Source organism: Geotrypetes seraphini, chromosome 6, assembly GCF_902459505.1.
Source record: "Geotrypetes seraphini chromosome 6, aGeoSer1.1, whole genome shotgun sequence".
In the NCBI taxonomy this organism is placed as follows: Eukaryota; Metazoa; Chordata; class Amphibia; order Gymnophiona; family Dermophiidae; genus Geotrypetes; species Geotrypetes seraphini.
Window position 1 is genome coordinate 70,555,576 of NC_047089.1, and position 12,047 is coordinate 70,567,622.

A 12,047-nucleotide genomic window follows, 5' to 3' on the forward strand; every position below is an offset into this window, starting at 1 on the left:
TATATTGAAAGATTGTAAAGAAATACTTGAGAAAAAAAAAAACCATGTAAATTTAAAAATATAGTGTTCATTATTTATGAAATGACCCTCGTATACCTTCCTGATGTGAAGCAATATTTCTGAATCTAATAAATACCTGTCTTATTTCTCATCTCCTTTCTTAATTGTATATATTTTATGTAGAATGATTTAAACACCTGCCATATTGTTGGTACATATTTCATGTCAGCAAATATAAAAATTTCTGTGAACTTATTTTTACTTATACCTTTGTGGCTTTTTATTTCATAATGTGATCAAAATAATTAATGATAAGCCTAATTCAAATACTAATCACATTTAACATGTTAATGTTTTTTTCTCTATTTCTATGTTTGTGCTCTCCAGACTGCTCAACAGGACACCTTGACATCAACGGTGAAGTAAGTTGAATTTAAAAGAAAAAGTTTCTTAAATATAATTAAATAATATTAAACCACGCAAGCCGCAGAACTATTATGTGTACTACCCTTTTTATTAAGCTGCTTACTTGATCTAGCATTATGCCAATAAAGATCAAGGGCTAGATTCACTAACCATCCGATCTGTGTGCGAACCATGTGCGATTGCGAGCGATGGTGCGTCCACATCTAGAATACTGCGTTCAGTATTGGTCGCCGCACCTCAAGAAGGACATGGCGGTACTTGAGAGAGTCCAAAGGAGAGCAACGAAAATGGTAAGAGGGCTGGAACACTGCTCATACGCCGAGAGGCTGGATAGGCTGGGGCTCTTCTCTCTGGAGAAAAGGAGGCTCAGGGGAGATATGATAGAGACCTTCAAGATCATGAGGGGCATAGAGAGGGTGGATAGGGACAGATTCTTCAGACTGAAGGGGACAGCAAATACGAGGGGGCATTCTGAGAAACTTAAGGGAGACAGGTTCAAAACAAATGCAAGGAAGTTTTTTTTCACCCAAAGGGTCGTGGACACTTGGAATGCGCTACCGGAGGAAGTGATCAGGCAGAGTACGGTACAAGGATTCAAACAGGGATTGGCTGGATTCCTGATGGATAAAGGGATCGTGGGATACTGAGGGAGGAGCTGGGATGTAACACAAGTATAGGAAGTTAACCAGGTAATGAGTATAAACCAACCAGGTCGTGCATGTGCAAGACCGGAGGGCTAGGACTTCGATAGGAAGGCAGGACTTAAATGGGAAACCAAGGTGGCAAGGGAGCCCCTTCTGATGATGCAGACAGGTCTTGACCTGTTTGGGCCGCCGCGGGAGCGGACTGCTGGGCAGGATGGACCTGTGGTCTGACCCGGCAGAGGCACTGCTTATGTTCTTATGTTCTTAACTGATTCACCAAATGGTGGCGATAGGAGGCACGTCCCAAATCGCCTGCACGGATCGCTAGAGCCCTGACATTAGTGACAGGAGAAGAAGCCTCCTGTCACTGCTGTCAGGGCTTCTGCTGGCTTTTTAAATTTTTAAAAAATCTGGCTGATATTTTGCGTGTTTTACACACGCAAAATATCAGCCCGATTAAAAAAAAAAATTAAACCCTCCCTCCCTCTCTGACAAGTGCCCCTTCCCCTCTCCCTCCCTGAATGAAAAAATTGACCCCACTTTTAAATTTATGGCACGAGGGTTCCCCCACCGGCCCACCGCACCCCGACAGGCCCATCCATGGTCTGGCCAGCCAGATCCTCCCCCCTCCCCATACCTTGAAAAATCGTTGGGAGCAGGAGGGGTGCCCAGTCCCTCCTGCTCTTTAGGCCTCTATGATATCATCTTCGGGAGCAGGAGGAAGCGCATTCTTTATGGCCAATCAGGGACTTCCTTAGACTCCTCCCTAAGGAAGTCCCTGATTGCCTGAGGTGCTCAAGGCCTCTCCCAAGGGAGGTGGCCGAGGTGCCTCAGCCAATCAGGGCCTTAGGCCCCTCCCCATGCATCAGATGTGGCCTAAGGCCAGTATTGCGAAGTGGCCCGGCAGAGAAATAGGAGGATTGCGCTTCCTCCAGATCCCGAAGATATCACGGAGGCCTAAGGAGCAGGAGGGACCGGGCACCCTTCCTGCTCCCAACGATTTTTCAAGGTACATGGAGGGGGGTGGGTCTACCCAACCTGACCAAGGGTGGGCCCTTCGGGGTGCGGTGGGTTGGTCTGGAGTGAGTGGGTGGGCCATGCTGTGCCGGTGGCAGGAGGGAGGCCTAAGGAGCAGGAGGGACTGAGCACCCCTCCTGTTTCCAACTTTTATGTACGGGGAGGGGGGGAAGTGGGTGGGCAACTTTGGACTCTCCTGCTCTCTGCTTTAAAACCACAGGCTCACACTGCGGGGAAGGGAGGGAGAGTCGTGGGAGCAGGAGAGTCATGGGAGCTAGATAGGGCAGGCAGAGAGCAGGAGAGTCGGGGGAGCCAGAGAGAGAAAAGTCGAGGCAAAGCAGTTTATTTATATAAGCGACTGGTCCTCACCAGTCGCTTGTTTTTGATCGGCCAACAAGTTGGTGTGCAGGGAAAAAAGTTTAGTGAATCACTGCCCTCCCAAATTTGCATGCCCTTTCCCTCATTCGCATGCACGGTTCTGGATGGGATTGCTAAACACGTTAGTGAATCGGATCGGAGGGAAATCGGATCACAAAGGGATCGCAAACTGATAGGTACACGATCAGTTTGCTTAGTGAATCTAGCCCCAAGTCATCTTAAATTATCAACATAAGTTTATATGATTAACATACATCATAGTAAAGAAAAGTGACAACTGTCTCAAGACAGAGGTAAGCAAATGCCAGGAGAAATGCACAGTAGATACGCATGCAAACTGTTTATACTTCTTGTGTTGTATGCATTATGTATCTTTTGTGTATTTATTGTATATACCCTGAAAACCTAACAGACTTGTGGCATCTACTGGATTTCTCTGTCCTTTGTATGGGTTTGTAGGATGTAGAATTGCTTATCTTCCTGTCTAATCACGACAGATTAATTTAAACTTTAGTTCGCACTCTAGTTCATTCTGCAGGACTAGACAACACCTGGATGTCACAAAGAAAATCCAGGACTAAGCTTTTAGGTCTTAGACAACTAAAGTGATTAAATTTGCAGATAACACTAAACTGTTCAAAAATGTTAAAACGCATGTGGACTGTGAAAAATTGTAGGTAGACCTTAGGAAATTGGAAGACTGGGTATCCAAACGGCAGTTTAAATTTAATGTTGATAAATGCAAAGTGATGCACATAGGGAAGAATAATCCAAGTCACAATGACAAAAGTAGAGAAAAACAGACTTCAATATACAGTGGAACCTTGGTTTCTGAGCATAATTCATTCCAGAAGCTTGCTCGTAAACCAAAGTGCTCGTATATCAAAGTGAGTTCCCCCATAGGAAGTAAGGGAAACTCGTTTGATTGGTTCCACATCCCAAAAACAGACCCCCCCCCCTACGAGGCCACCGGCGCTGCTCACTTCCACCCCACCCCATCCCAAAAAGACCCCCCACCCCCGAGACCACTGGCGCGCTTCCACCCCACTCCCGAGAGCCTGCATCGCGCCCCCCTTTCCCGTGAGCCCCCCCCCAAAACCTATATTGCCCACCCACCCACCTTACCTCATTAGAATCTTGTAGACAGCGGAAGCTAGAAGGCCTTGAGCATGTGCAGATGCTCAAGATCCAGCCCAACAGAGATCAGTGGCAAAAGGTAGGCTCTTCCAGCACCGGCTCATCCTGTGGGTTGGTGCTGCGTGCCAGTGCAAGATCGCAGTAAGGGTTTGGGCTGGTGGGCGATGTCGGTTCTTGGGGTGGGGGCTCGCGGCAGGGGCAATGCTGGTTCTCGGGGGTGGGGGCTTGCAAATCGAGTCAACGCTCGGTTTGCGTGGCACGATTTGCAAGAGTGTTTTGCTCGTCTTGCAAAACACTCGCAAACTGTGTTACTCGCAAACCGAGGTTTGACTATTTGACTCCCAGACCACTATGTGTCCATTGGAACCCGTATCATCACGGGTCTGTAAAAAAACTATTGAGATTTAAGTGAATCTTTCTATAAGTTTTTGGAACCTGTTCCCTTAAGATATTAAGCTATTCCTTAAGAATTTAGCTATTCCTCTAGTAGCCATCACATTTAAGAAGTGTTAAGGTTGTGGACTCTGCATTGAAGAATACACAGTGGATAAGTGATTTAAGTTTTTGATTGCATGCTATATATTTTTTTTAAGACCCGGGATGATATAGGCTTCAATTGACACACAGTGGTCTGAGAGCCAAATATATTGAGGTCTGTTTTTCTCCACTTTTGTCTTTATGTCATTTTGATTGTTGAAATCTTCTGCCCAATGTGCAGCAACATCCAAAAAAGCAAACAAGATACTTGGAATTATAGAAAAGGGGTGATAAATAAGACTAAGAATATTATAATGGCTCTGTTCCATGGTGCAACCTCACCTTGAGTATTGCATTCAGTTCTGGTCGCCATATCTCAAAAAAAGAAATACCAAAATTAGAAAAGGTTCAAAGAAGAATGACCAAAATGATAAAGAAAATGGAACTCCTCTCTTATGAGTAAAGACTAAAGAGGTTATGGCTCTTCAGCTTGGAAAAGAGAGGGCTTAGGGAAGATCTGATTGAAGTAAACAAAATACTGAGTGGTTATAGAACAGGTACAAGTGAATCAATTTTTTTTACTCCTTCAGAACTTACAAAAACTAGGGGACCCTCAATGAAGCTGATTGTGTAAACCAGTGTTTCTCAAGTTGGTCCTGGAGAACTCCCTTGCTAGTAGGGTTTCAGGATATCCACAGTGAATAGGCATGGAAAAGATTTACATACAGTGGAGACATTGTATGCAAATCAATCTCATGCCTATTCATTGTGGATATCCTGAAAACCTGACTGGCAACGGGACTGACTTGAGAAACACTGGTGTAAACCACATTGAAAAAGTGTTATACAAATCCTATCCTTATAGAGAAATATTGTCGAAATAGGAAGAAATATTTTTTCACTCGGCGAATAGTTAAGCTCTGGAATGCATTCACAAAGGATGTGATAACAGCGGTTAATATAGATGCGTTAAAAAAAGGTTTGGACAAGTTCCTGGAGGAAAAGTCCATAGTCTGCTATTGAGATAGACAAGAGGGAAGACACTGCTTGCCCTGGAATGGGTAGCATGGAAGGTTGCTACTATTTGGGTTTTTGCCAGGTACTTGTGACCTGGAATGGCCATTGTAGAAGCAGGATACTGGGCTAGATAGACCACTGGCCTGACTTGTTTGGGTATTCTTATGTCCAACCTTTTTTGATGTAAAGGGCCACAGTGTAAATATGAGAGAACTCTGAGAGCCATCAAAAGATTTCAAGCTTACACATACTATTAATTTTGTAAACTGCCTTGACCTGCTTGTTCAGACTGGGTATTAAATGTTAAAAATTAATACTAATATTGATTCTACAACACTTCAAGAATATATTTTTAACAAATCACTTATTTTGTTTTGTCAACAGTAGCAAATTCCATAAATGAGACACCTGAGTAACACTTAAGGGTCATTCCACGTCAAGTGAACCAATTTTGAAAATTGTCCATGCTTGACCTCCTCCAAATTAAATAACATTTTGTTTGGACACTTAGTAGGGTCTCAAACTAAATCATGTCAAATTTTGGCCAGATCTGTATTGGGACAAGACGTACAGGCAGCTGAATGGAGGTGACTTTCAGAGTGCCCTGCTCCATATAACACAAAACAGCCACTTTGTCCAGGAACTGTGTCCTAAGAAAACCTGTCAGGGGACTGAAATTTTTTGGATTAGTACAACCCTTTGTACTAAGTTCCTGTGGAAAGTTTGGAACCTAACATAAGCTTGCCTCTATTTTTTATGGGTCAGCAAACTATGTGAAAAATGTTACAATAAGAAATTTAAGGCCTAATTTGACTTCTTACCTTTACTTTAATTCAAGTCATAACTGTACAAGTAGTCATGGCCCATGACGTACATCTAGGATTTGCATTAGGAGGCTTTGCAGTCATTTTTTGAGCAAATTTCTCTATTGTGTAGTTATTAATTTTTTCTTTGTCATTTGAAAGAGCATCTTTTTTTGCTGCAAAAGCCACGCTGTTTTATCTTGGGCTCAGCCTTATTTTGGTCAGAATTAAGATCCCAAAGACATGCAACAATTAAATGAGTGGATACACATATACAGAGCCATTTTTGGCATCCTATTCTGTAACATGCAAATGAGCAAGAGATATGACATTTCACAATGCAGCTAAGCTTGTGCTTACCATCAGGGTCGATTTGATATAAATCAAATTGATTTAGTTCACTAATCAGGCTTGATTTAAATCATGGTTTTCTACAGAAAGACTCATTCTTACTGATATAATCTTAACATTTATAGCCAAATGAAGGTTTCATTTTCTGAAAAATAACTTTTCAGATTAATTTTACAGTTATATAAAAAAATATACCAGTGGTTCTTAAACTTGTCCTGGGGTACTCCCAGCCAGTTGGGTTTTCAAGATATCCCTAATGAATATACTTATAACAGGTGACAGACATGCAAATCTGCCTCATGCATATTCATTAGGGATATCTTGAAAATCCAACTAGCTGGTGGTCCCCCAGGACAGTTTTAAGAACCACTGGGTTATACCATTAGAAATACATAAATAATTATGAAATTGCAAGTTGAGCCTATTTCCTATTTAATAGATTAATCATTAATCAACTTTTCTGCTGTACTTTATTGAAAGGAGAAAAATAATCATTACCTTAATAAAAATTTAAATAGTTTTATTTAACTAATATAACAATACTAGTAGCCAGCCTCCTCATCGGTCATACTGCTTATAGCTATTATGAACTTAATACATTAATGAAATTTTTTTTAAAGCCCAAAGTGACTTATCTTAGAAATGAGCAAAAGCTTGGGGCTCCGACGTGAATTCAGTGTTTCGCCAGAGAGCTGTTTCAAGGAGCATCCCCTAAAATGATAGAACAGGTAATGAATACTAAAGCCTTCAATAATTAATTAAAAGCTATCAATCTTAACTTCAAACATATGAAAAATCAGCTCAAAAGAGCATTTCACCATTTAAGCCATCACACCACTATCTCCATGTTGGTCCCAATATGTTTGGTTTAATATAACATAAGAATTGCCATACTGGGACAGAACAAAGGTTCCATCAAGCTCAACATCCTGTTTCCAACAGTGGCCAACCTAGGGCCCAAGTACCTAGCTAGATTCCAAGCAGTAAAACAGGTTATTTTTTTTTTTTTAACAGCAATGCAAAAATGCCAAATATGAGAGTTGCAACACACTGAAAGTCAATTCAGCTTTTTTCATCCGGACAAATAAATTTGGCAGAAATACCCATAAGCCAAGCATTCCATTGTCTGGGATCAGCCACTGAGAATGCCCAATTGTAGGTTACAGTGAGATGGGCAGGTTTAGCCGCAGGAATGGATAAAAGCCTCATATTAGAGGATGAGGAAAAAAACATATGCAGGTTAAAGGGGAAGATCTGATCTTTGAGTGAAAATATTCCATCCCATTTTATTAATTTGATAGCATATGTATTCTTGTATTTGACTAAACATCCATGCTAACTGATGTGGTTAATCTAATGTAATACACAATTTATTAATTGCACTATACCAAAAAGGTTCAAGGCGATTTACATTCAAAGAGGCCATAAAATCTATGGGAAAATACAAACGCAGACAATAATTAAAATATCATCATAACATTAATATTACAACAAGTCATATAAAAAAGTTTTAAAATTTTTACGAAGCCCTCAAGCCCTCTTGCCCCAGCCAATCGCGGCACCCCCGACACGATCGGGGCAAGAGGGAGCTCAAGCCCTCTTGCCCCAGCCAACCGCGGCACCCCCGACACGATTGGGGCAAGAGGGCTTGAGCTCCCTTTTGCCCCGATCGTGTCGGGGGGGGCAAGAGGGCTTGAGCTCCTTCTTTCCCTGATCGTGCCGCGGTTGGCTGGGGAGTCGATCGTGTCGGGGAGTCGGCGAGGCAAGAGGGCTTGACGTTAGAGAAAGGGCGAACCGCTGGAAGAGGAAGCAGCGCAGGCGCAGGGCTCACGGAAGGGCCGGGACCGCCAAGAGAAAGCAGCAGGACACCGGTAGGTGCTTCTACATGATGGGGGGGGGTCGGGAGGCTGTGGGGGTGCGAGCGGTCCTTCAGGGTGGGGGTGCGGGTGCAGGTGGGAGTGCGTGCGAGCGGTCCTTCGGGGTGGGGGTGCGAGCGGTCCTGCGGGGGGGTGAATCGGACGTCGGGGGGGGGGGGCATCAGGCTTTCAGGGGGGGGACAGGACTTCAAAGGGGAGAGGAGAGTCGGGGCGGGCGAAAGGAGAGTCGGGGTGGCCAGAGGAGAGTCGGGGCGGGCGAAAGGAGAGTCGGGCGGCGACGGGAGAGTCGGGCAGCATGCGCTATATACGGGTGTGCGCAGTATATAAAAATTTCTGTACCTAAATTTGTGTTTTCCGCGCGTTATACCCGTGTGCGCGTTTTACACGGGTGCGCGTTATCTACGTGAAAATACGGTAAACTTAATTCGCCTTAATAACTTAATAACCAATGCAGCACTTTCATATCTTTATAGAACAAAAATTAATCTAACAGCAGTATTCTGGAGCAACTTAGACTATTAGCTAGATCCACACATGAAAAACTTATCTTGTCTTCATCTTGTTTGTTCATAATCTGGATAAGAAAAACAAGCTCACATAGAACATAATGGCAGATAAAGGCCAAATGGCCCATCCAGTCTGCACACTCACAGCATACATTATCTCCTACTCTTCTTAAGAGATTCCATGTGCTTGTCCCACGCTTTCTTAAATTCACAGTTTTTGTCTCCACCACCTCTACTGGGAAACTATTCCACACATCTACCACCCTTTCTGTAAAAAAAATAAGTATTTCCTTAGATTATTCCTAAGCCTATGAGTCCTTCTCTGGTAATTTTCTTTTCTTTTGTCCCAACCAGGGGGCTCTCCCTTGTGGATTCTGTACCTTCTATCTGTCTGCATATATAGGTTCTGAATTTAAGTCAGCTGTTATGCTTGAATGTAGACACAGTTTATTGGGGGGGGGGGGAAATTGTAGTTGAGGAAGCAAACAGTGGCATTGGTTGTGGCTTTCATGCTGCTTCCTGATTTCACTGTTTTCTGGTTGACTGTTCAGAGGCAGCAGATTCTATGCTGTCATCTTTCCTCTATTCTGCTTGTCATCAAACATACTGATAAAGGGACTGCTGCCCAGGGTGCCTAAAGCAAAGCTCTGATATTTGCTCTATCTTCACCTCCTGGTAGATAGACATAACCTGCAAGTCTCTGGATTAATCTGTTTGGATTAAAGAAAGGAAAATTTATCAGGTAAGAACTAATTTTACCTTTCTGCAATATATTTTTTTTGCAGAGAATTGAAATTCTTTATTGGGAATCAAGTATGTAAATAATTGAATTTACAAACAATCCATAGAAGTGAAATAGTATATTTTAATTTGTTTTTAACAGGTACCATCATGTGAAAAAATTGGACACCATGAAATATTCAGTTCTTTCTTAAGAAATGTTCACATATCAATGTCAGATCTTTTTTTAATTTTTTCTCTGGAAAAGAAAGTGATGTAATTGCATGTAAACAACAAAAATTTTCCTTGATTTACTCATGAAACAAAAGATATCCATAAAAATATGTATTCTAACTGAGGAATAAAGTAGGACACCCCACATATCCTCCCATTTAATGTGGCTCAAATCACACACAGGTGAATCACATCAGGTGCATATGATTAGAACATCGTTATTCAGCATTTTGAAGGAGGTTTGCCATGCTTAAACCTCAGACATTTAGTTTGGTGTGCTCATGACTGCTGCAGTTTGAGTGAACACCATGGTGAGATCAAAAGAGCTGTCCGAGGCCTTCAGAAAGAAGATTGTAGCGGCTTATAAGTCTGGTAAGGGATTTAAAAGGATTGCGAAAGAATTTGACATTAGCCATTCCACAATCCAAAAAATAGTAAGTGGAGGACTTTCCAAACAACTGCCAACATGCCCAGGTCTGGCCGTCCAAGCAAGTTGACAACCAGAGCAGACTGCAAGATGCTAAAAGAAGTCTCCAAAAATTCTAAAATGTCATCATGGGACCTACACCTGGCTCTTGCTACTGTTGATGTGAAAGTGCATGCCTCTACAATCAGAAAGAGACTGCACAAATTTAACTTGCATGGGAGGTGTGCAATGAGGAAACCTTTGCTCTTTAAGAGAAACATCAAGGCGAGACTGAAGTTTGCCAGAAAAAATGTAGACATACACCAGGACTTCTGGAATAGTGTTCTATGCACAAATTAATCTAAAATTGAATTATTTGGTCACCAGAAAAGAGGACATGTTTGGCGTACACCAAATACAGCATTCCAGGAGAAGAACCTCATACCAACTCTGAAGCATGGAGGTGGAAGTGTCATGGTTTGGGAATGCTTTGCTGCAGCAGGACCTGGCCAGCTCACCATCATAGAATCCACCTTGAATTCTACCATGTATCAGAGGGTGCTTGAGGAACATGTGAGACATCTGTAAGAAAATTAAAGCTGAAACGGGACTGGACCCTACAACACGACTATGTAATACCAGTAAATCCACCAAGGAGTGGCAGAAAATTAAGAAATGGAGAGTCCTGGAGTGGCCGAGTCAAAGTCCTGATGTTAATCCCATTGAGATGCTGTGGGGTGATTTGAAATGGGCTTTACATGTAAGAAACCCCTCAAACATCTCACAGCTGAAAGAATTCTGCATTGTGGAGTGGGCCAAACTTTCCTCAGACTGATGTCAGAGAATAGATGGCTACAAGAAGCGTCTCACTGCAGTTATTTCAGCCAAAGGGGGTAACACTAGCTATTAGGGTGTCCTAATTTATTCCTCTGGATATCTTTTATTTCATAAGTAAATCAAGGAAAACTTTTGTTGTTTACCTGCAATTACATTACCTTCTTTTCCAGAGATAAATAGAAAAAAGATTTGACATCGATATGTGAACATTTCTTAAGAAAGAACTGAATATTTCATGGGGTGTCCTAATTTTTTCACATGTCTGTATATTGACAGGGCAAGTATAGGTAGCAATGTATGTGTTTTTGCGGTTCTGAACATTTCAAATAAAGCTGAAAATGCTTGGAATAACAAATATAAAAACAATTCTAGTTTTATGGTGGTTTTATTTCTTTTCTTGTCAGATATGACTGGTACCAAACAGAGTCTCAAGTTATCCTTACAGTTATGATAAAAAATTTACAGAAGAATGATGTAAACATAAATTTTTCTGAAAAAGAGGTAAGTGGTTTTTCATGAACTAACTGAAGGAGCATGAAAAAAGCTCTCTTTAATAAAGCATGTGCTGGCGATATAAATTCAATATACAGCATATCTACCAAATCTTTTTTTTGTAAATCATGTTAATTTAGTAGATGGCAGTAAGAGGCCAATTAACCAATTCAGTTTGACTGATATTTACACCGCTGAGGATAGAATATGACCGTAGGATATTGCATCTTTATCCAATATAGTTTTGTTGTCTGCTTCCATTGTGGAATGAGCTTGACTTGCACGAGCTCTTACAAGGAAATAATTCCTCTGTAAACATGGGCTGGAATTGACGCTCATAGCGGGCAACTTGGAGAAAGGTGTCATCTAAAATATAATCCTCCACCCCCTCAACTATTTGAAGAACCCACCAGTTGGAGTTTACAAGGGGCCACCTTGCTTGGGAGAAAAAAAAAATCAACTCTTCATCCTTTCCTGCCACGAAGCAAGCTGTTTCGGACAGTCAAAAGTTTGCCTCTTACTTTGACTGGGGAGCTGGCTTATATTCGGGTCATCGCCCACCCGCCTCCATCTCGGACTTATTGCAGGCCTCCGCTGGGCCCTAGTCTGGTGGGGTTGGCCGAGACAGGAGGGATCCCTCCTGTCTGTTGTTCCAGCTGACTGTCAATTTTTTTTTTTTTTACCTCATCCTGCCTCCCCCCACATACCTTTTTGAATCCTTGGAG

The 12,047-nt window shown here is 42.2% G+C and overlaps 1 protein-coding gene across 2 annotated transcripts in view; it reads left to right on the forward strand.

The window, feature by feature from the left end:
• The window catches only part of SUGT1 (SGT1 homolog, MIS12 kinetochore complex assembly cochaperone), a 56,380-nt gene that overhangs the window by 13,635 nt on the left and 30,698 nt on the right, over positions 1–12,047 (forward strand). The window contains exons 3-4 of one of the 2 annotated variants that reach the window (XM_033948892.1): positions 388–422; positions 11,235–11,331. In XM_033948892.1, the coding sequence (XP_033804783.1) occupies positions 388–422; positions 11,235–11,331 (132 nt within the window). The remainder of the gene's footprint in view (positions 1–387; positions 423–11,234; positions 11,332–12,047) is intronic. The other variant, XM_033948893.1, reaches the window with a different exon arrangement.